Source organism: Panthera uncia, chromosome C2 (assembly GCF_023721935.1).
Source record: "Panthera uncia isolate 11264 chromosome C2, Puncia_PCG_1.0, whole genome shotgun sequence".
NCBI classification, from domain to species: Eukaryota; Metazoa; Chordata; class Mammalia; order Carnivora; family Felidae; genus Panthera; species Panthera uncia.
Genome location: NC_064810.1, coordinates 142,641,444 through 142,666,997, shown reverse-complemented (window position 1 = coordinate 142,666,997; position 25,554 = coordinate 142,641,444). Strand labels below are relative to the sequence as shown.

Here is a 25,554-nt window from a genome sequence, read left to right as displayed (position 1 = left end):
TAAAACAAATCCACCCCGTCATTTATTTTGGTTAATTAGAGGTTTCCGCTATTGTGAAATTTTTGTGGTTTTGCAATCACAGGCTCTGTACAAATTATTGGCAACTTAGAATATCCAACATTGCAAGCCAGTCATCCATCTAAATCCGGCTGGAGTTGCGCAAAGGGTCAATATCAACAGATTTTTTAAAAGTACTAAAATGTGCACTCTTTCTGAGATTTCAAAAATAAATTACATCACTTACTGCTTCGTCTATTGTAATGGAAAGAACAACAGTTGAGTCCCGGGAACAAAGACTGAGTGAACGAGCTGAATTTTCTTCTTCGTTTTTGCAATGTGTGCTCTAGTTTGTGCAATCTGTGCTCTACCTGCCAGGTGCTTGACATTCTTAGGATGCAAGTGTCATAAATGCTTAAAAATGAAGCGGAGTGGCCTCCTCCCATTGTCCTTTGCCGACACCCAGGCATTTGGGTGATGTCTTACTCAGCATTAAAACACATTCCTCTTAGGATACGAAACTATAGATAATATTTGACTAATTAAAACCCACTCCAGAGTTTTAGAATCACACAATTTCAGGACTAGAAAGAGCCACGGATATCAACTTCTAAATTGTACAGATGAAGAAACTACTACCAGTTGCCTTGTCTAAAGAGTAGTCAGTGGATGAGCCTGAAACAGAATCTTTGTCTCTTGACTCTCAGTTCAGATGGCTTACCTGGGAGACGTGGAGCTCCATTGCTGGCCTCCCATCATCCTTCCTGATTTCCCGTACTTGTCTACTTTAATGCGTCCTGATGCTGGAAAGACCTTGCTACCTCCATTCCATTCAACCTCTACTAACTGGCCTGTGATCTGATGTCACAAGAAGGGCACTTCACATCTTTGGGAATCTTTCCAAAAATCTATACATAGTATGGATACTATCATGAGAAAAACATCAGATAAACCCAGATCTGGAGACATTCCCCAGAATACCTGGCTAGTACTACCTAGGAAAAACAAGGAAAGTCTGATATTGTCACAAACCTCAGCTGAGTGATCAGGCATGACAACTACATACAAAAATGGTACCCTGGATTGGATTCTAGGACAGAAAAAGGATGTCAGTGGAAATATTAGTGAAATCCAAATAAGTCTGGAGTTTAGTTAATAGTAATGTACCAATGTCAGTTTCTTAATTTTGACATATGTACCATGGTAATTAATGTAAGGTGTCAACAATGGGGGGAAATGGGTGTGGTGTATATGGGAACTCTTTATTACTTCTGTAACTTTTCTGTTAAATTAAACTTATTCCAAAATAAAATATTTACTTAAAAATGACTGTAGGGGGGCACCTGGGTGGCTCAGTTAGGCATCCGACTCTTGCTTTCGGCCCAGGTCATGATTTGGCAGTTTCGTGGGTTCAAGCCCCACCTCGGGCTCTGTGTTGGTAGCACAGAGCCTGCTTGGGACTCTCTCTCCCTCTATGTGCCCCCCCACCTCCCCATTAGTGCTATCTCTGTCTCTCTCAAAATAAATAAATAAACTTAAAAAAATAAATAAATAAAAATGACTGTAGGGGTGTCTGGGTGACTCCATTGGTTAGGTGACTAACTCTTGATTTTGGTTCAGGTCACGATCTCATGATTCATGGGTTTGAGCGCCACAATTGGGACTGGCAGCACAGAGCCTGCTTGGGTTTCTCTCTCTCCCTCTCTCTCTCTCAGCACCCTCCCTCAAAATAAATAAATAAACTTTAACAAAAATAAACAAAAATGACTGTACATTATAATTATTACCAAACTATTTTTAAAAATATCAATTCTGGGCCCAAGCCCAGGAGATTCTAACTTAATTGCTTTGGCATGAAGTCCAGGGACATATTTTTCAAAGTCACCCAGGTGATTCCAGTGTGTAGCCAGGGCTGAAAATGACTGTTCTAGAGCTGTTTGTCAATGTCCCAAACTGGATGTTTTGTCTGGACTTCAGAAAAGTTCTAAAGATTCTGAAATGGTTGCCAACATTTAACGACTGGGAGACTTCACACGGAAATCTGGATTCCTGATTCCTCTTGAAAGGTAAGATGATCTATTCCATGTTTTCTGCAGTGGCAACTAAGGTACAATAAAAATAAATTTAGACTTTGCCCCTGGTTTCTGACATAGAACTCCTAAACCGGTGGTGATAGCAATGTCCTTTGTTACTTATAATGAGGCCCTTTTGGCTATACCTGAGTTTATGTTAATGAGATGACTCAAGATGGGACCCCTAGATAGATCCAGAATGGGGCTGATCACCGCAAAGACCAAATGATTGGAGGTTTGGAGACTTCAGCCCCACTCACCACCTCAGGGGTTGGGAGAGGGGTTAGAGATTGAGCTCAATCATTAATGGCCAGTAAATGAATCAACCATGCCCATGCAATAAAACCTCCATAATAACTACTAAACAACAGAGTTCAAACATAAGTAAGGTGTTTTCATGAGTTCTGTGGTTGTTCTAGTGAATCATCAAATCTGAGGGGGTCAAGGGAACCCATGACTATATAGTTGGCTTGGTAGAAATGTGAGTAGCTCCTGCTATTTGGGGCTGGGGTCTGAAGTGGGGACAGTCTTGTGGGACTGAACCTTTAACCCATGAGTTCTGATGATAACTCTATAGAGTTAGTGTTAGAATTGAATTCAATTCAATTGTTGGACACCCAGTTGGTGTCAGATAATTGGAGAATTGGTATGGGAAAACAACATGTATGTGTTATTAGAAAAAGCCACATGTTTGGTTTGAAAAAAAAGACATCATGGCAACCATGAACTAAAGTTGAATAGCTGCTTTCTTTTTTTTTTTTAACTTTAGGGTTTATTTATTATTTTTGAGAGAGAAAGAAAGAGTGTGAGCAAGGGAGGGGCAAAGAGAGGGGGAGACACAGAATCCCAAGTAGGCTCCAGGCTCTGAGCTGTCAGCACAGAGCCTCACACGGGGCTCAAACTCATAAACCACAAGGTCATGACCTGAGCTGAAGTTGGACTCTTAACTGACTCAGCCACCCAGTCACCCTGAACAGCTACTTTCTTTAAACAGAGCCAATTTTCCATCAATCCTACCAACCTCTATCAACTGCCAATGTTGAGGTAAAGTAGCAGATGCTTAGTTATCGTTGACTACTTTTTCTTTGCTTTTTTTTTTTTTTTTCATTAGTGAAGTCCAGGGGAAAGAAAAATAGTTAATTTATCCATGAGTTTTCTGTTTGCCCCTCTTTATGTCTTCTCTGCTCTATGCCTCGAAGAAGTGATCCATCTATGAACAGTATTGTCTTAGCTCTTTTATGTGATAGCTTTTCATGGGGTTCAGCCACTGGGGGCCTGGTAGGAGTAGAGAGAAGTCTGGCCAGCTCCTCCCTATTCTCTCTTTGCTTTGGCACTATCTCTCTGGCCGGGACTGCATCTCTCCCAGTTTCCAGCTGCTCCAGGCAGCCCCTTCTCCAGGGCTCTGGGTCTTGCTGGCCCTGGGAGCACTCCTGTACCTGCCTTCAGCTGTCTCAGGGTAGTAAGAGCTTCCTTCTGGTCATCCCTGGGTTTCTCAACATCCTTTGTCAGATCCCTGCCTTCTCCCCACACTTTTGTAAATACTGCTTCATTCTAGTCTCTTTAGATGAATCATTTGGGGTGAAATTCTGTGTGCAGCCAGCATGCTGATGGCTATGCCATAAAACTATCAACGCTCGAGGAACAAAATCATCCTGGAGGCTCTGTGTTTCAAGAAAAATGGAAGGGGGAGAGAAAAAAAAAAAAGGTTTCTTTTACACTCAGTCTGGGAACTGCTTGTTTCTTAGATTATCTGCCAACATCCGGTTGACACCATAACCTAAATCTGTCTTTTACCCATAGGTTAATGTTTTCAAAAGAAGTTTAGATAAAGAAATGAAAGAAAATTAAATTAAAAACCTTAAAACTGAGATAAATGAGGAATTGATACGTATAGTATGTTCAGATCTAGAAAAATCCTACCACTAAATGCCACTGGAATTCATTATCACTTTTAATCAATCTCTTTGAGCTGCAGGCACATTTGATTCCTAGATATTATTATCTGTTATATTTCTTTTCTCTCCTCTATGAAATAGTAGCTTTGCCTTTTTTCTGTTTCTTAAACATGCCAAACTTGGCCCTACCTCAGATCTCTGATTGCCTTTCCCCTTTGACAGGATTCCCTATCCAACCTTACCAAGAGCCTCTTATGCTGGTTCCTTATCATCTGTATCTCAGTTTATATGCTGTAGGGGAGCAGCAATGGTTACTGCTTCCAACTTCAATGTAACAAAGTTCTACAATTTTAGTTTTACATGAGTAAACAATATTCATAACTCTCTTCTCATCCCACAGAGGATGATCTTTGGGATCCAGTCATTTCGTTTCATAATGATAAAATAATAGAGTATATGTTTTCCCTCCTCTAAATTTTTATAAAGCCATGAATTGAGTCCAGGAGATTTCAAAATTATAGATGATTTGATGCAATTTTATTTATTTGCTTGTTCATTTGGTTGGTTGACTGGTTGGTTGGTTGGTTGGTTGGTTTGGGTCTTGAAATCCAGGGCTCTGAAAACATGGAAAAGAAAGCAGCAGAATGTTCTGCATGACTATCTCCAGTCATGATCATGATTTACTGATGGTGAATGAAGACAAAGAGACAATGGGTACAAATAGTACAGTACAGACAATGGGTACAATGGATATAAATGAAGAAAAACATAAGATGAGAACAAAGATCAAGAAGCTGAAGGATGGACCAGGAGTTTACTCTCCAGTGGATCACATTTGCTGGCAATTAGGTGAAGAATTAAAATTACTGAAAGGAATTAGAGCACTTGGGTGGCTCTGTAGGTTAAACATCTGATTCTTGATTTCTGCTCAGGTCATGATCTCAGGGTTCCTGAGATTGGGCTCCGTACTGCCAGTGCGGAGTCTGCTTGGGATTCTCTCTCTCTCTCTCTCTCTCTCTCTCTCTCTCTCTCCCTCTCTGGCCCTCCCATGCTCTCTCTCTGTCTCTCTCTCTCTCTCAAAATAAATAAAATAAAGGTATAAAAAGTAACAAACAAAAAATAAAGCTACTGCAAGAAGTAACAGCTTTTATTCTCTTCAATCTCGGCAAACACCGTAACCTCTTTTTGTGCAAACACACCTGTGGTTTGGAGATCACTAATCACTAGATTCACACTTTAGAGATTTTCTCAGCTCACATTTGATGTCCTTGTTCCATACAGGTTTGAGGTAGTAATGGCAGAACTATTGCCAAAACAGCAAGGGGGGAAGTTTTAACACAAAGATGGACTCAAGGTAGATATGATCAAAACACATAGTTAACAATGAAAACACAATGAGATAAGCTTGATGGTCATTTTACAGGATCATATATTTGCCTACAAAAGAAGCATTGGTATTTGCTTTGTGATCTTTTACATTCCCATCTTTTCATTATGCTTACTCTGAATCAAAGTTCCTCATATTTCAGGAGGTGGGAGCAGATAGGGAACAAGAAGTATCAGGGAGTAAAAGGTAAATCAATAAAATTGCTACAATATTCAACACTAAGAAAAAACACAGAAAGAATATTTGGAGCCTGATTCTTAATAATTCTGGTTTTTATTTATTTATTTATTTTTTATTTTTTTTTATTCTTTTTTTTTTTTTTTAATTTTTTTTTCAACGTTTTTTATTTATTTTTGGGACAGAGAGAGACAGAGCATGAACGGGGGAGGGGCAGAGAGAGAGGGAGACACAGAATCGGAAACAGGCTCCAGGCTCCGAGCCATCAGCCCAGAGCCTGACGCGGGGCTCGAACTCACGGACCGCGAGATCGTGACCTGGCTGAAGTCGGACGCTCAACCAACTGCGCCACCCAGGCGCCCCAATAATTCTGGTTTTTAATGATCAGGCTGGCATCTGTCTGCCTATAACCACAATTATTTATTTATTTTTTACTTCATGAAAAGAAAGAACTGAAATTATTTAATTGGAAAACTTGTTCGTTCAGCATGGAGGGGGCACAACACAGGGCTGGCTGCCCATATGTTAAAAGTCATTCAAACAAAACTCCATGAGAATCAAATTAAGAGTACTGAGGAGGGGTGAAAAATACTGCAAAATACAAAGGTCTCTGTGCTCAGCAGTCTCACGCTCTTTAGCTCACCAGGGGACAGTAAATGCATTTCTTAAAGAGGTTCTATGTTCCCAGATGTTGAAGCCAGATTAATTGTGAATGTTTACCCCCCATCCCTTCTGCACTTTGGGTCATTCTTCACCGGCCTCACATAACACTCTCTCAATGTGATTTTTGTTAGACAAATGGTCTCATGTTTCTGGGAATGGGAAATGCATAACGTGAACACACAGTCATGTCCCTCTAGCCTCAGGCTGATTTATGTGCTGATCCTCACCCTGGAAGGCAAGGTAGTCTGTTGGCACCCGTGAGCTCTGCAGCAGTGGGTCTGACTTGTCTGACTGTCAGCATTCCCACCATAAACTGCTGTTTTTAGAGGTTTATGACTTGGCTATAAAATGTTGCCTAGAGGGCGGTGGATCTTGCAAAATTGTTTTAAGTTACAAGAGAGTAGAAAAAAAAAAAAAGAAAACAAAAAAAACCCCACAAACATAAAGAAACATAAAAAATAAAATAAAATGTCTGTAATTTCAGACATATATCTCATGCTTCTGGAACTTTGAAAAGGCTATAATTGTGCTGTCTGTGCACCCTACTGGCATTCAAATCTATGCTTTGAAGTTCAGTGTTTTAAATATAAAATGAAGATACTACCTTTACTTTGAAGAGATGGTTATCAAAGCAGATTAATGTATAGCTTGCAAGTAAAATAATAATGGTGGGGGGGGGGAGCTTTCTAGTTAAAGAATTTTAGGATCTCTTGCACATGAAACAAGGACCACATCTGGTGGTCAGAAGTGACCACTGGTAATATTCAAAATGAAGCCTTCTGAAAAAATTTATTCAGGTTATGTAAATTGAGAGAGTCATAAATTCAAGAGATACATCCAATTTACCAGGCACAATTACATGACTACTGTTCTTCCAATCAAATAAGCATTTTCTTTTAATAGTGCCTGTGGCACTGTGAACTTTTAGAAGAAACAATTTGTAAATCAATAACAGTTGAGCTGATCTGACTGTAGTTTGCTCTAAAATTCCAAGACACCCATCTCAGAAGTGGCTTATTATCATCAAATGCTACCTCCCTGCAAACCCTTATAGTCAAAAACAAACAAAAAACAAAAACAAAACACTTGAAGTGATCCCATTTGTTTATCATCAAAAATTCACTGAAGATCAATTATGTGTCAGACAACATTCTAGGTGCTGGGACAGGCATGAAGAAGAACACAACATGGTCCCTACCCTTGAAGAACAGGGAGGGAGGTGGGTTCATGACTAGTACATGTGAGAAAGTGCTGCAGTGTGATAGACGTATCAACAGGAATCAACTCCATCAGAAGAATGAAGTCCAGCAGTTTGAGATTTCGCAGGCCTTCCAGAAGATTTGAGAACCAGTCCTAATGCCCTAACGCTATGCTCTTCCAAGTTTAGAGAGCACGAGAGTCACCTAAAACATCGATTGTCAAACCCCAACCAGCCCTGCTCATTGCTGATTCAGTAGGTCTGGGATAGGGCCCCCAAATTGCATTTCTAATAATTTCTCAAGCAATGCTGAGGTTTCCGTCCTGGAAACTAAACTTAGAGAACCACTGTCCCAAGGCATCCATTGCAATATAATCCATTAAGTTCTCTCACTGTGCACTATCCTGGGAAGAAATGAGAAAACAGTCACTCGAGTCATCTCTGTTTTGTGGTTCAGAGACAGAGCTCCAAATGAGAAATGGTGGCCAGAAAAAAAGGGATATTTAAAAAGGAGGAGGGGCGTCTCTTGATTTCGACTCAGGTCATGATCCCAGGGTTGTGAGATAGAGCCCTGTATCAGACTCCGTGCTGAGCATGGAGTCTGCTTAAGATTCTCTCTCTCTCTCTCTCTCTCTCTCTCTCTCTCTCCCTCTGTCCCTCTCCCCAACTCATGTTCTCTCTAAAAAATAAAATAAAATAAATACACACACACATATATAATAAAAAAACAATAAATGAATAAAAGAAGGAATACTTGTGCAAGAGTTAATTTGTGAATGATCGTGCTTATTAAGGCAGTAGCCACAGTGATTTGAGAAAATGCAGAGCAAATGTCCAAGTGTGAGGAAAGAGGAATTTGGTCAGACTCACTTACCTATGATAGAGCTAAGATTATTTTCTCACGTATTCAAATTAGGTAAATTATGTGGGATCCTGCGCCTTGGGATTTCAAGTCTAAGACACACGGAGAATGAAATACTGATCCTTCATCAGTTTTCTGGCTTCTTACAAAAGAGGCAGGGCCATAGTTTCTTTTGATTTCTTAGGAATAAGAAATCACTGCCTTGATTTGAACCTATGTTTTCCTTTTCAGTTCATGTGCTAACTTTCTGAAACTAGAAAATACCATGATTTAGAGTGTGGAGACCTGAGTCTCAGTATTGGAGTGTGACTGATAATTCATATTCAAAGCTTAAAGTTTTAAAATGCTACTGCTTGGGGTTTAGTCATTGGGGAACTCCATAGAAAGGTAATTACACTAACCACCCTCCACCCATCCACCCCTTCCAACAGTGAAAAGGAAATACGATTTACGCAAATGTTGAATCCAGTGGGTGAAGATACAAATTAAATAGTGAATTTATTATGGTTTTGATAAATTTTATTTGGGAACACAACTCTGACAGGAGCTGTGACATGACCATCTAACTTTGGAGGCTGGAGTTAGAGGTCAGTAAAGGGTTCTTTGAAGAAAAGACATTTAAGCCAGTATCTGGAGGATAAATACGCAGAAGCCAGGGTAAGAGTCACGACAAGTGTAACAGTCAAGAAGGGTTTCTTGTGCCCAGCATACAGGGCAGGAAGAGAGAAGGCCAGGAAGTTGAGTGATGTCATGGATAATGATGTCAGGAATGATGTCAGCAAGGCTGGGAAATCCAATCGCTCAGGCCATATGGAGGGATATATGGAGGCCATATGGAGGCCCCTGACATGTTCATATCTGTATTTTAAAGAATCATTTAGAACCTCTCTATGCAAAATGCCCCAAAAGAGGAAAGCTGCCTTCAAAGCGGGCATAACAGAACAATTTAAAATTCCCACTTTTCCTCAGTTCCTAAAGAAAACAAAACTTTACAGGTTTTTACTCTTTTATGACGCCATATACTATGATTATAGTTTTGCCTCTTACAATGTACATTACTGGCTTCTGCACTAAGAAGAATACTCTTCACTGTAAGCAAACTGAAAGCATATAGGAAAGACAAAAGTGAGAGAAATGATCAGCCCAATCTCTGGCTTATACGCTGAACTGTGCCTCCCCCTGAACCAATTCCTATGTTGAAGTCCTAGCGCCCAATAGCTCATAATGTTACTGGATATGGAGATAGGACCTCGTAAGGGTGGCTCCTCATCCAATCTGATTGATGTCCTTTTAAAAAAAAGAGATTAATACGTAGACACAGAGGGAAGACCATGTGAAGACAAAGGGACAACAAGGTCATCTATGACAAAGCGAGAGGTCTCAGCCAAACCTGCCGGCACAATGATCTTAGACTTCTCTGGCTTCTAGAACTGTGAGAAAATAAATTTGTGTTGTTTAACCCACCCAGTCTCTTGTATGCTTTATGGCAGCCCTTGCAAATAATACACTCTGTACCAAAAGCCCCTTGTTAAAAAAAAAAAAAAAAAAAAAAAAAAAGTCACCATAGGAGCTTATACACTATTCAAGATTCATTGCACTGGCAAAATTCAGAGCCCCAGGCAATGTGATTAGCTCTGCCTAGATGACGCAAAGGAACAGTTACGAATGATCTGGAAAAAGTGAATGCCGCAAGGATACAATCAAGTCAAGGAGATTTTCTTCCCTCTGCTTCCTTGTCTTCAAATCATCATGCATCTTGTATATCTACCAGTCTACTAGAACGTGGTGGGGAATCAGAACTTTAACGCATGGTCCATGACTTCTACGAAGTCAAGTTAGACATCAGTTCACAGTTAATTTCCAATTTGTTATCTTTCAAAGTGGGTTAATAAAAGTTGGTTTGCAAAGGCGTTCCACATAATGGCAGGGTTCGTTATAAAGGGACACACCTGTCTACAATGGGCTGACTTCCAGATGACACGAACATCCATCCACTCATCCATGTGAAGTCAGCTGGAGACCCATAAACACACCAAGCCATGGAGACACAGCTCTTACTCTCATTCTTTGTTGTTAAGCAGTTTCTTTCTCTCTGAGGTTTCTTGAGCTTTGTTTTTCATGAAAGCACAGCAGGTACAACCATTTTAACTCTATTCCTGGCTGAGATCTTCTTTTGTAAACATTCCCTTAAAGTTAAGATGAAAACTACTTTTCCTTTTCCGACAACGAAAAAAGTACAATATTCTTTCTTCTGTGCTGTGTAAAACATCAAAACCACACAGCTAGGGCCTCTTAAATGCAAATGCCCTCCTGACCCCCCCTTATTTTTCTGGGTTCCTTGGGACTTTCCAACAATTCCTGTTTCTCAAATTCTTTCTTCTCTTCCTTCTCTTGACTGAGAAATTCTATCGTCTAATTCTTTGGAAATCAATGCAAAAGCATTTGGATGCTTTGTTCACCACATGGGCTCTTTAGCTTTGGGGTACTGGGCATTTATTACCACTAGCAGAAATTGGCAGCATCTGATTTTGCTAATCTACAGGCATAGAGAGAACTGGGAATTGGGTATGCATATCATTATGACCCAAGACACATATAACCATTCGATGTACATATTTTAGCAAGCACAACATATTTATAATTACAATGAAATTCTTTGGAGCGAGGCCAAGATACAGAGTCGGTTTGAAAAGCTACTTTTTCTGGAGAGGGGGGAAGGGGTAAAAACGTTCTATTACTGGGGGCCTTATGCTAGAAAGGAACGGAATTAAAAGGGAATCATGAGGAAAGACAAGTAACACACGCACGTAACAAGTGTTTTACCTGGCAAAGCCAACGCCTCTGCTGACTCCGTTAGCATCTCTTAGTATTCTTGTGGAAATGACATGTCCAAAGGGTTTCAGCATGTTCTCAAGCTCCTGCTCATCCATAGAAATGGGGAGATTTGAGATGTATAGGTTTGTTGGGTCTTGCTCTTGTTGCTAAGGGGAAGAAACAAACGCATTAAGTTCTGAATATTGAAAAACGTATTCCACAAATGGCTAAACTTTTGCATGAACGGCGATATAGATTCCAATCTCCAACACACTCTTGAATGTTCGTTTTCTAAGGGTGCTACCTCTTTTTCATGAATTCCCTTCCCGTGGAGTGTTTCTTATAGAAACAATGTCATAAATGAAAACCAGGCTTTCTATTCAGCCTCCTTAGAAACGAAAAACAAACTTTTCTTGCAGATGAACTCAGGAAATGTGTATTCTCTTTGATTACCACTAACTACCATTGTTACTACCCCTGGGTCAACCACCATCACCACTAGTTACTAATGTTGCACTAAGTGATTGCTTACAACAGGGCTAAGCATTGTTATTCACAGTTAATGTGCATTATTTGAATCAACAATAAATATGATTGCTACCATTCTGCAGATGACAAAATTGACCCCTAACTTGTCCAAGTTACACAGCTGGTAAGTATCAAAGCCAGGGCTGAAATGTGGGGCTATCACCAAAGTCCATAGGCTTCACTGTTCAGCTGCCTTCCACTAGACCCATGGCTGTGGGAGGAGGGGAGTCACATCAGCCTCAGCATCATTGTGGAATTTGCTAAACATGAAAATCCTCAGGGCTTACCCCAGAACTACGGAATTAGAAACTTTGAGGGTGGGACAAGCAATCTGTGTTTTGACAAGCCCTCCAGGTGATTCTGATGACTGCTCAAGTCTGGAAAATGCTATTCTACACCATACATGAATATTTATATATGAATGAGATAATGATGTCTATCATTTTCTAATCCAACAGCAATAGTGCTAAATAAGTTTCCTTAATAGAATGAGAACCCAAACAATTGCTAGCACGATCTCCATGTGTATGGACGCTATTTCACACACTGAATTAATGTTGGAATATAATTGTATATACGTTTCAAGATAAAACAACTGGAAACCTGCCATATTATAACCATTAATATCAAAATATATCATATATTTAAGTGCACCATTACATTTTAACCAAAGCAACAACCTTAACTTCAAGGATAAGTGAGATTACATTAGAAAAAAAATCCAAAATCTATAGGAAATGACATTATGTAATCATAAAACATCTTTTGTGAAGAGATACCATATTCTGTAGAATATGTGAGGTTTTAAGCATGATGAAAAAAATACAATGAACAAGATTCCAAGTATTGTTTCAAGTCAGAAAACCAGTTTTGGTATAAAACAAAACTATTGTTTTTAGTCTTGTTTTTTGTTTTATTTGAGAGACAGACAGAGTGTGAGCAGGGGAAAGGGGCAGAGAGAGAGAATCTTAAGCACGTTCCATGCTCAGCATGGAGCCGATGTGGCGATTTTTCCCACGACCCTGGGATCAGGACTTGAGCCGAAATCACGAGTTGGACATTCAACTTATTGAAGCCACCTAAGCTACTGTTTTTAACTGCACTAAATATTCATACAGGTCATAATATTTTTATTAAGCTTTCAGATTAATAAGTTCTATCATTAGGTTAATTTTTTAAAACATAGTTTAGTTTCCAAGCTTTTGTATCACCATGGAAAATGGTAAACATAAACATAGAATCAATCAGAAAAAGACAACACAGCTTCAATATTTAGGAATAGTGTCAATGCAGAAACTATGCAGCTGTAGTCAGTCTCTTTCTCTTCCTCTCCCTCTCTCTCTAACACACACACACACACACACACACACACACACACACACACACTAGCGTGATCCTAGAGAGAAACAGAGATGATATTATCTGTTATTCATTCCTAAATGGTCATGATTATGTTTGTTTTTTGGTTGGTTGTTTGCTTTGTTGGGGTGGTGAAAAGAAAAAAGAAAATAAAAAGTCGTGTGTCAGATACGTTAATAAAGAATCTTATGCACATACGATGTTTAAACTATTTCACTACCCACCATTTAATTTTAATCTTTATATTATCACTCCAAAGGTAGCTTGGCAAATATCATTATATTCATTGGATAATGAAGAAACGGAGCCATGAAGATTCATCATCTTGCCCAAGGACAATCTGATAATTAGTGACAGGGTTGGAATTAGATTTAGCAACCGGTTTCCTATCTTCCAGCTCAGTGTGTTTCTCACTAGCCCAGTGTTTCCCAAGCCTCAATCACCTGCATATTACCTGAGAAATCTTTGGCAGCCATGTATATTTTTTTATTTGCTTTCTTTAAACCAACATACCTTTGGCCTTAAATAAGTTCATTTAAAAAGTAATTTATGTTGCTACCAAACTAAAAATCTGGTATTACCTGGCATAAATAAATTACTGTAAGAACAGGAAACAAATCAGTGTTATTAAATTATAGCTAGATGCTGTTTGTTTGCAAAAGGCATTGACTCTCGTGATTGACTTTTTCTGTTACAAATGAGATTCGTAATTAAGACAGGAGTGACAAGCATGCTAACAGCAGATGGATTCTTTTTGTTCTGGGAAGAGTCAAAATTGAGACAGAATTCCAAAAAGAATAATTTTCTTATGATGCAATTTCTGGACCCCACACACCTAGATTTGCTTAAGTTCATTAAAGAGACATGTCCCACAGATTGAGAGTTCCGACATTAACCCTGAATTTCTCAGAAGGGGCACACGGTAGTCCCATGAATAGGTTAGAATTTGCCCAGTATTCTGCACCCCTTTGTCATCGATGAGGCTAAATAACCACAGCCAGCCAATCCACTATCCCAGGGTACTGTACAGACCTTTTCATTTTCTCTAGGCAAGAACGTATTAGTTTATCCTGATGCAATTTCATTTCCAAATTCTCCAAGTGCAGAATGCAATGAAGCTTCTCAAAATCATGTGGGATAATCACGCAGAGCTTAGTTCATAAGGGGGTGGTCAGTAAGCTATTTTCTGAATCCAAATTCAAACAGCAAGGCTAACTCCTTAATTTGTATTCACAGAAAGAATATAATGTTGGGCAGTGTTATTTATTAAGTAATTCTGTCCTTTGAAATTCAGTATTAGTCTTGAATATATTTGTTGACTTGACAATAGAATTTAACTTCTGCATAAAATGAATTTTAGAGTAATACGTGCACTCCTATTTTTACTTTTAATGTTATCTATGTATCAGGTTTATGTAAATTGATGGCAACTTTCAAAAGCTTCTTTGGCACTACGAACTACTAAAGAGCACCTGACTTTTAACTTTTCAGAAAAAAATTCTCAGGTGAGAATTGCAATCTAAAACAACTTCAAAAAAAAATTTTTTTTTTAACTTTTTAACTTAAATTTGCATGATCATTTAGTTCGAGAATTGACCTTAGGGGACATATTCCATATTCTTCAATCTGATCATTTCATAAATGGCCAAAAAAAAAAAAAAAAAAAAAAAAAAAGCTAAAGGAGCAGTTATAACTCACTCAAGTCCACCCAGCTAGCAACAGGCTAGAAATAGAACCCTGGTCCTTTTTACCTGGCGTGATGTCCTTACCAATTCATGACACTGTCTTTTCTCTTAAGAAACAATGAATAACAGATAGCAGGTTGTAGTTCAAAGGAATTATTAGTATAGGCAAGAGTTAATACCTCTGAATTCCCTATTTTATTCATTGTTGCTTATTCATCAATTAACTTTTGCTATAGAATTAAGACTACCAAAAAAGAAAAAAAGTTCATGGCATTGGTCAGTATTTTTTACACACTCACAGAATGAATATTCTGCCATGTAAACTCATTTGTAAAAGTATATGACTACAATTCACACACGTATTACACTGAATTGACCAGGTCACCAAAAGTAACTCCCCATTTTTGGCCTGCTTCTACACCTTTTCATGCAAGGATTTCTTGATTTATTATTAAATTGATTTTATTATTAAATTAAATTATTATTTAATAATGATTAAATTAAATTATTATTATTTATTATTAAATTCATTTAATTTTGTCATGAGATTGTGAAACAGCAAAGTATCCTCTCCATTATGAATGAAAGCAGAGACCTGTCATTTCACTCGAGAATATGTAAATAATTCATTTTTTCCTGAAATGACTTCCTTTTTCTTGCATTTTTTGTATATGTAAATGGCCAAAATAAGATTTATTGGCACTCATTGGCTCTTTAACAGTAAGACAACTTCAGAGTTTCAGAGCATTTCAAGGTGGCTAAGGGAAATGAATACAAATGGAGGATAATAATGGTTGCCCTTATCTAGATCAAAGGTTACATCTGTTGGGGAAAATCACTGTGAAGAAAAAATGTGATCACTGGTTGATCCATTAGTTGCACGTGGGCAGTTGGAGGCTCCTCACCCCCTCCCCTGTCCTTGGAATGTGGATTCCCCTTGCTTTCTCCACTCCCAGAGGCTGCTCCAAGGACATAGCCTTGAGATAATGATGTGAGGATGAGACCATCTGGATGGTATGCGTGACTGAACCCAGTTAAGGCTTTCATATAAACTTTTCAGATTTGGCAAGTGGGTAGAGAGATCTAATCATTTCATCACTGCCCAAGGTAAGCCTTGTATGCAAGTTCCTTTTACTCATGAAACCTGCCACTTACCTACCTGACTTGACTCTTTCCTTCCATCTCTCCCCATCCTCTGAGTACTGGGACCAGTTTCAGAATACACCTTGGAAGCTCCAAAGGAGCTTGTAAACCAACAGTATCTAGAGCTGTTTTTGGATACGCGTGATGGCTATTACATACACATGATTCTGAAAAAGGTAGTTAGTAGAACAAGACTTCAAAACTTAATCTGATAACACTCAGACTTGATGAAACTATTTAAATATTTAGGAAACAGCTTTAGCATTAGAGACTTTAGAACAATGTTTATTAAGCCATCTGGGATGAAGACTGTTTTTATTTTCAATCTGTGATGGAGCAGTATTTGTAAAATACAATGAAAATACGTTAACAGAAAATAAAATAAAGTTGAAAGGTATGCAAAATAAAGCTGCTTTTTATTATTACATTTGATAGACCAAAATTACATTTGAATTAAATGTTGTATTGATGTGAAATTGTTACATAAGGTTTTAAATGCTGACTTACAATTTCTGTTACTTATTTCATTGTGAGCAGTACCATTTTGTGGACCAAACTTTAAGTAACAGTGTTTTAGGGGACTATGTTCCTTTTTTTTCCATCACAATATAATACCCTATGGTTATTAGTTTTTGTTTACTTTGTATACTGTCAAGTCCTATTTTTAATCACAAAATTGTGTGTTACCGATTTATAGTCATTTTTGAACAATTACACAAACATGTCTCAAGATGAATTATCTGAAGCAGGGGTGACAGAACATCCAGAAATATCCTGAGGAAGTTTGAAATAACTTTAAAGCAAACATGTGACAATATAATACTTTAAAAATATGTTGGGAGGGATGTTCATACAGACTGAAGATAATAATATATTACCTTACAGAGAGCAGAGTTTCACAGTATTCAAAGTGGTTCAGGGTCATTTTATTTCATGTGGCCCTTTGTAATAATCTCAGGAGGTAGGAGAGGCAAGCAAGAGTTATCACCTCCTTTCTACAAATGAGAAAACTGGTTCTGATATCTGGGAAGGGTGACCAAGGTCACATGGCTTAGTAGGCAAATAAACAACATCATAAGTGGTACTTTCTGACTCTTGATCTGATACTCTTTCTACTAGACTACACCAAGTCTGAGGATTGCCTATAAATACTGCAATTCAATGGGTCTCCCCTATAATAGAAAGGAAAATCAATGGGGAGACGAAGGAGAAATTGTTTTTTTAATGGAATAGTCTATTTTAAATGTTGTAGCAATTTAAAAGTTAATAACATAAACTGTTTTCTCTCACCCTGAAACAGAAGCAAGGAGTCAGAGCCTCCCATGTAAACAACTGGCCTAAAGGCATCAGAGGTTTTGGAACTAGTTTACCACTAACTTTGTATAAAGTTGTCTAGTAATATTCTCAACACGTTTGGTGCATGGCTATTGGAGTTGTGGCACCTCTAGACAAGGCCTGGAGGAAGCCTACAGTTCTGGCCATATTTGCTTCAGTACCATACATGTATCTCCTGGTTATTTCACATGCCAACTTCCCTGTGCCACGGGGGGCGCAGATGGTTTGGTCAAACATTATTCTGGATGTATCTGTGAGGATGTTTTCTGGGTGAGTTTAACATTGGAATTCGTTGACTGAGTAAAGCAGACTGGCCTTCTCATGTGGGCAGGTCTCATCCCCTAAGCTGAAGACCTGAACAGAACAAAAAGACTGAACTCCTGAGTTAAGAGAGTACTCCTCCCATCTGAGGGCCTTCAAGCTAGGACCATTTAATTTTCCTGCCTTCAGGCTCAAATTGACATGATGGTTCTTCCTAGGTCTCAAGCCTGGTGGCCTTCACACTGGAACTATATACCCATCAGCTCTCCTGGAGCCTCCTGCTTGATGACTGTAGACCTTGGGGCTTGTCAGCCTCCATAATCATGTGAGTAGATTCCATATAATAAATACATACATACAACATATATGTATATGTTATAAATATGTATCTCTCCTATTGGTTCTATTTCTCTGAAGAACTCTAATACAATGGGTTAATTGTGTTAAATCTGTATTGCTACGAAACCATAAGGACACATGGTCAGCTCTGACCTTCACACTAGGACTTCTGTACTCCTTACTCACAGAGCCATGGCCTTTGAGAGAGGCACCACCTTTCCCTAAGATAAGTGCTCCAGAATCCTACATCTGAGGTAACACATTAAAGAACAAAGGAAAAAGTAAAGAAGGTCTTCCAAGAAGTAGGCTTTCACCCCTACATGGTGGCTAATAAACCCTGTCCTGTTTGCTAAGTGGTGAAGGGGGTCACCCTGTGTTTTCAATCACCTTCTCCCTCCACTAGAAGAGAAAGGGTGATTTCTCTTCCCCTAGTTTCCCATGGTGATGGAGTTGGAGGAGGATGAGGCATATCAGTTTTTCCTCCCAAGGCACCAATAACGACAATTTCCCTAAAATAAGAATCAATAAGAACAGTTTCTATAAGGAACACATGTTTTAAAAGAAGCACTTAATTATTTCAGATTTAATGCGAGCATAGCATTGGCAACTGGAGTTCATGTCCTCAAGTTCAGCTGGAGGGTTTAATTCTGGAAAACAAACTCGACAGAGGCCTGACTGAAACCATGCCAGGTGCTTAAGACAGCCTGCGCCGCTGGTCATTTGCGCTATTCTTTAAGGCTTTTATTTCTAGATCAATTGAGCAGCCTCGAGTTGAGATGAGCAGAGAATGATTAAATGAGCCTCTCGAGTCTTTATGACTGAATTTGAATTACCTGTGGTCCTGGAACAGGTGGCCAGATTGGATTCCTGGCTTTCCTTGACTTCTCCCTCCACATGCACCTCATGAACTCGAGCTCAGTACCGCCCGTTATCAGCCCTGACGTGATGGTTTCTCCTGTGAGAAAATGCTAAATTAACATATTACAATATTGAGATCTCTCTATAGTTTTATTGTAATATATTACGGTATCACAAATATGTATGGTTTTGTACTCTGGGTCCTGACAGTCAGAAATGAGAACAGGAAACCAAACTATAGAGAACTACTCAATATTGTAAACAAATCGCACGGCGTTTTCTCAGAGTCCAATCCACCTCTCTGAATGGGTTCTCTGGGATGTCTATTTTATCAGCCTGTTGTGAACTCTGGGACAAAAAGTCGTCGCTTTATTTGTTGACAGTGATGATGATCCTCTTTCAAACAACCGGAAGCATGGTAATGGTGTGAACATAGCTATACGTTTACCATGTTATCGTGTTACTTTCTTCTGGAATATCTGCCACAACACATATAAATAGAGAGCAGGGCAAACCATTTTGTATCTTCTGCCTAGGACGTGGCAGCTTAGATTTGCTGAGGCTCACATGAACACGTGAAATATACACGCACGTATCTCTGAGATGTAAAGATCCCAGGGATGTAGAGTTCCACTCGAGGGCAACCATTCTCATTGCATTCCATGTAGATGACAGCCCCAGAGCACAACACAAGCGGTCACTCTTAGAACTGTGCAAGAGTGCTTGCGTGGCTAACACCATGTCTAGGAAATTTTAGGGAGGCCTGATAAAATAAGGACACCCTGTTAAAGGTGAATTTCTGATAAATTACAAATAACTTTTTTAGTATAAGTATTCACACATATTGCATGGGGCACACCTATACTATAATATTCATTGCTACAAGGGATTAACATTACTATCATATTATATAAATTATTTGCTGTTAGATAGGATTCATATTATTACTATTTTATGGTAAAATAGTATCAAATATTTCCTTATTTATTGATCTATTAAAGTTTATTTATTTGTTTTTAGAGAGAGAATGAGAGAGAGAGAGAGAGAGAGAGAGAGACAGCATGAGCAAGGGAGGGGCAGAGAGAGAGGGGAAGAGAGAGAGAATCCCAAGCAGCCTCCACAGTGTCAGCGCAGAGCCCGGCGCGAGGGCTTGATCTCACGAATCTTGAGATCATGAGCTGAGCCGAAATCAGGAGTTGGACACTCAACCAACTGAGCCACACGGGCACCCCAAGAATTTAAGGATACATGACACTAAAAATTTAGTACAGTGCCAGCTACGTAGGGGAAACTCAGTAACTCATTATTCTTTCTATAATTACGATTAAATTAAAAATAAAGAAATTTAGGACATGGCAAGAGGACAGTCACTAACTAAATGTAAATCATGTATATAAAAGAACAATTATTACTATTTAGAACCTGTCCCTCTGCATTCCTCACAGGTGCAAACTTACTAGACATTAAATTATGTGGCGGTGGGTATGTCCAACCGAAGGGGAGATCCTTAAAATGTGGCTACTGTATCAGCACGAGAATCTAGAAATATATCATGGTGGGGAAGGGTGAACAGAACAATGCTCCCATCATTTATGAGCTAAAAAGATTAATGATTTATTACGAGGCTCATTAATCAAAATCGTATGGCTTTTTTTCTTTCTTTTTCTTTTCTTTTTTTTTTTTTTAGGGAGCAATTCCACTGTTCAAGTCAATTAGCCCACCAAAGCTATTACACCAAAGAAGCTGGAATGTTATTCAGACTTCCCTGGGAGTATTTAGAGTATAAAATAAATGCTATTATTCAGAAGATACCAAATTGCTAAGCTTCTTAAATTCATACAATTGGGAACCTGCAGTACATTAAAATACTGAAACTCATTAAGAGTCTTTTCTTCCCAGCTTTAGAGTCATTGGCATTCTCAGCACAGTTAAGAACAATAAAAAGCTCCTGGCTTCCTAGGAAAGAGTGGCTTGCACTCCTCCAGCTCCACTTCAATGAATCACTGAGGCAGAACTGGTGCCCAGCCTTCGAGACAACAGCAGCTCCTGCTGGATTACCCTAATACTTGAATAGGACTGGAAAATGAGCTAACATGCTACATTAAGAGGAGAGAAAAGAGCAGTTAGCTTATAGCCATCATTTACCTTCGTTAGCACTCTATTCAAAGCATTTGAGCATAAATATACAAAATGTTAGTAATGATTTAACTCATAAAATAAGAATCGATGAGTCTCTGCTTATATAAGTGAATGACTAATGAGGGATCCTTTAAGTAGAATGGAAACTAATAAATGTAGAAGGGATGTTGGAATTGCAAAATCACCACTCGGCAGTCATAGTAATAATAACTGACTGATCTAAGAATGATCAATGATCAGTGTTTGGCAAAAGATGTGAGTGAAAGTTTGATGAGAAAGAAGAAATGGACATAATCTCAAAGAATTTCCCCCTAATCTCAAAGACTCCCCCCACCAAATAGTTATTAATTACAAGGGGAAAATAGTAACTTTTCCATGGAGGTACTTAGTAGCCATTACTTTAAATGATCAAAGTAGCATCACCAAAATGGGAGAAGTGAACACCACGTGCCTCCTCATATGATGCACTAGAAGGCACTCACTGTGGCATTCATTCCACCAATGCATGCCCGGACTCTACCCATTGGAAAACATCAGACAGACCCAAGTTGAGGGACATTCTATACAATAACTGGTCTGCAATCTTCAAAATGTCAAGACGAAGAAAGACTAAGGAACTATTCTACATTAAAGACACTAAAGAGACACAGTATGTAAATGTAACAATTGATCCTGGATCCCACCGCTGTAAAATGTGTGTTTACTATAAAGGACACTAGTGAGAATTGACTAACGTCTATTGATTAGACCTTTTTAGTGTATCAATGTTAATTTCCTGATTTTGATCATTTTACTCTGTAAGCGTGCCCTTGTTATTAGAAAATACAGTTAAAGTATTTATGCATAATGGGGCATGATGTCTGTAATTACTCTCAAGTATTTTAGAATAATGAGAATAATATGTATATATTTATGGAGAAAATGATAAAAGTAAATGTGAGAGATGTTTAGTATATGGAAAATCTGGATAAGAGATGATACTACTTCTGCAGCTTTTTGTAAGCTTGAAATTATTTGAAAATAGAAGTTAAAACAACTGCAAAAATAAAATAAACAAGCCATTACTCTTGATAGCTAAAAGCCCCCCAAAATAAATATTCATCTTAAGTACTTCACCTTATAAAAGAAACATAAGGCAGCACACATTCTTTGTCTTGCATTCAGACTTACTCCCTCAAGACAGAAAGAACAAAAAACATGGAATTCAGCATCTGTGTCCCTTGATACAAGGTGATTACCATACTCAACACCTTGGACAGTGTCCATTTGTCCAGCTCATTAGCATACTTTTAGCTCATGGTTTCTGCTAAGAGTTTTAGTAATATATCTGCTTGGGTGTTTGAACAGAGACAATAAAGGTGGAGCCTCAAACTAGATCCCAGGAATCTAGAAAAAAACAGTGCATAAAAGGAGAGTGAGATGAATTCACTTTTAAGTATAGACATAATTCTTCTCCAACACCACCATGCTTCCTAAGACCCTGACAGATTTTTTCCTCATTATGTAGCCTATATATGCAGTATCAGGATTATTTCCTCCTTCATATACATGAAACTGATGATTTTGAGAGTAACTTGTAATTTCACACACAACATGGGGTGAGTCAGTGGTCACTCAATTTGAATGATGCACAGATTAGTGAGGCATCTGAGGGCAATTTTGCCCCCAGGAGACATTTGGCAATATCTGGAAACATTTTTTTTTTGTCACAACCGTAGTGAGGGGGCTGCTCTTGGTATCCCACAACATACAGGAAAGCCGCTTACAACAAAGAGTTATCTGTGAAAGAATATATCTGTCTGGCCAAGGTTGAGCATCCTGGTATCAACCCCTCTAAAGAGAAAAAAAAATGTATACATATACACATATGTGTGTGTGTATACACAATATGTATGTATATGTATACAATTATGTATGTATACATAAAATATGTATGTATATACACAAAAATATGTATACATAAACACGTGTGTGTATATACATGCACATATATATACCATTATTAGATATCTATCACTCTATGTTAGTAGATATTATATGTTTTATATAAATATACACAGTAGACTTCCAGCTTTGACTTGGTTGTTTTCATTAAAGAGAACTCAAATATATGCAAATGCTTAATTAATGAGGTAAAAATGCCTCTGTTTGTAGCTCGTACGCAACTAGTAAACCAAATACACTTTAAAATTGCATAAACGCAAAGTTGCATAACCAATACAATTTAATTAAAACATTAATTGAGTATCACGGATGATGTTGCTTGCAACGTGAATATGTTTTTGACTGCTGCGCATCAAATATTTTCGAAATTCATGGTCTATGTTCTTTTTGCCATGTGACATTGTGATCCTTCACCACTTCCTTGTATTTGCATTACTATAAAATCTTCATCTGGGCTTAGCTTGCCAGGCTAACAGCTTTCATGTGGCTTGAAAGCATCATTTACTGATTACATCTGCCTGGTTCTTTCCTCATCAGTCCCAGACAATGACAGTAGGCCTCTTTGGCACAATGTGATTATAGACATAAATACAAACACAGGCAGTGACATCAACTGGTCAGCCAGATGATCTCAAATATGCTTTCATAACCTTTTAAACTTAGAGTCATAGGATGGAAATCCCCAAGTTTGCAAATTCTCATAGGGAACTCATGAATCCTTAAGAATCACTTCCATGGACTTTGTTGAGAAAGATGCCAATACAAAGAAAAACCACCAGGGATTTCTGTGGCCAATCTGGTTTCAGATCCAGATGTATTACTTGCATATTAGCTACAGGGAAGCATATATATACATTCATACACACATCCTGTAGTTCTGGACTAGTGAGTTCACTTCCTTAAGCCTTTGTCTCCTCACCATTTAAAAGGAGGATACTGCTACCATAGAGTTAAGGTGAGGGTGTGGGTTACAAGGACACTTTATAGATGTTAGTATTATAGATGTTAATATCTATATCTTCTCCTCTTAAGCTACCATACACATTCACTGGTTGCCTGGCTATATTTTCTTCTCAAGTAAATGAGAAACAAAATAAAATTAAGCACTTGAGGAGGCATGTAACCATCAATTTTAGAATCCTATATTAAAGAAAGCACTAAATAAAAATGTACCTATTTACAGGTGAAGGTATTTAATTTATTAGCTATTCTGTGAAAACTACCTTATTTAGCATACAGCAAATCAGAAATCAAAGAAGACAGGTAGAAAATGGGCAAGAGAACAGAAATCACAGCTTCCTTTTATGTTTTTTTTTTCCATTTCCATTTTATTGTGAGCATTTTAAAAAGTGCCAGATTATGACTGACAATGGTTAAATATGATCAGATTTACACAGAGAAAGGATTGATGAATTTCAAATTAACTGAAAGGAAAACATTACAAAATCCATAGAATTCAAAACATGTTCCAGGCAGGTGGAAAAGCCAAGTTCCTGAGGCAGGAAAGAGCTTCCTCTTCATGAGGTCAAGGAAACAGGCCAGTGGATGGGACACACTGAGTAGGTAGAGGCATGAAAGGACAATGTGAAGGTATGTTGGGGCCATCAGTTGGGCACTGTAGGCCATGCCGAGCTGCATGATGGGAGCCGGGATCATGTTCTTATGTGTAGTGGGAAAGCACTGAAGAAGTTAAGGTGGGAGTGGGGTGGGGAAAACATGACCTGATTTGTTGAAAAAATAAATCTGGAAGAAAATGGAGAACCACGAAATAGGGTAGGGTTCCCATTAGGTGGGAAGCTTTTGCAATAGATCAGGAGAGTGATTATGGATACAGCAGTGGAGATGATGGTAAAGTAGGTGGTTTAAACAAAATCTGTTTTTAAGGTCAATTCTATATACTTCTGCATGGCTGCAATATGAGGAATATGAGAAAGGAAGATTCAAGGATTATCTCAGGGTTTTGAGATTTGCATCTTCACCCGCAAAATTACTATTTGTTGTGGAAGAAGACATGGAGAGCCAAATCTGAAGAAAGAAATCTAGAACTCTCTTGGATACTTTAAGTTTAGATATCTACTTAGTTTCAAGAGTAGTGGTGGTGTACAAATATAAACACCCAAGAAACCTGGAATCTCCTAAATCCAATTTTATAGACTAGCATGGCCAAGCACATTTATAGAACTAAGAAGACAGGAAACATATTTTCCTTGCAAGCAAAGGAATGCACACATCCGATCATAAAATATTACTTTAGAATCCAAGGCATCTGAATGATATCCATGCCCAAGATTTTCTCGGAGGACAGAGAAGACTTGCCCAAGCTCCCAAATCAAGTCTGGAGCTGGAAATTAGATTCTCCCAGCTGCTGATTGAATATGTCTGTCTTTATGAAAATTTTCCAGACTCTTATAAGGAATATTTTCACAATGCACAAGTTCCCTTCAAATTATTTAGCTGTGGAACCTTGTAGTCAAAGCATGGCTTGTGCATCAGCAACCGTTGGTGGTTAGAAATGGAGAAAGTCAGGTGCTACCCCCGACCTGCTAAAGCAGATCTGTATTTTAACAAGATCTGCAGGTGATTCATGTGTACATAAGAGTTTGAGAGGCACTGTTATAGAAGTTAAATCACTCTTGGATTTAGGGAGGATTATTTAGCAAACCTCTAGATTCACACAGTAAAATGAAGACAAATACTGGCATTGTTCTCACTCAAATGATCATCTAGCCTACTCTAATATTCAGTGAGAAAAGCTGCCATTGAAAATAACAAAGTACCGTGGGCATGAACCGACTTGGAAATGTATCCAAGGTACCTTGCTGATTTTTTTTAACAAAGCCAGCTAAAGAACAGTATGCAGGGCAGGATTGTAGGTGATGCTCTATGGTCATAGGGCTC

At 38.4% G+C, this 25,554-nt stretch overlaps 1 protein-coding gene across 9 annotated transcripts in view; it reads right to left on the bottom strand.

Annotated features, from left to right (window-relative positions):
• The window catches only part of RBMS3 (RNA binding motif single stranded interacting protein 3), a 708,926-nt gene that overhangs the window by 259,642 nt on the left and 423,730 nt on the right, over positions 1-25,554 (bottom strand). For all 9 annotated transcript variants that reach the window (XM_049629878.1, XM_049629869.1, XM_049629873.1 and 6 more), the window contains one exon: positions 11,075-11,232. In XM_049629878.1, the coding sequence (XP_049485835.1) occupies positions 11,075-11,232 (158 nt within the window). The remainder of the gene's footprint in view (positions 1-11,074; positions 11,233-25,554) is intronic.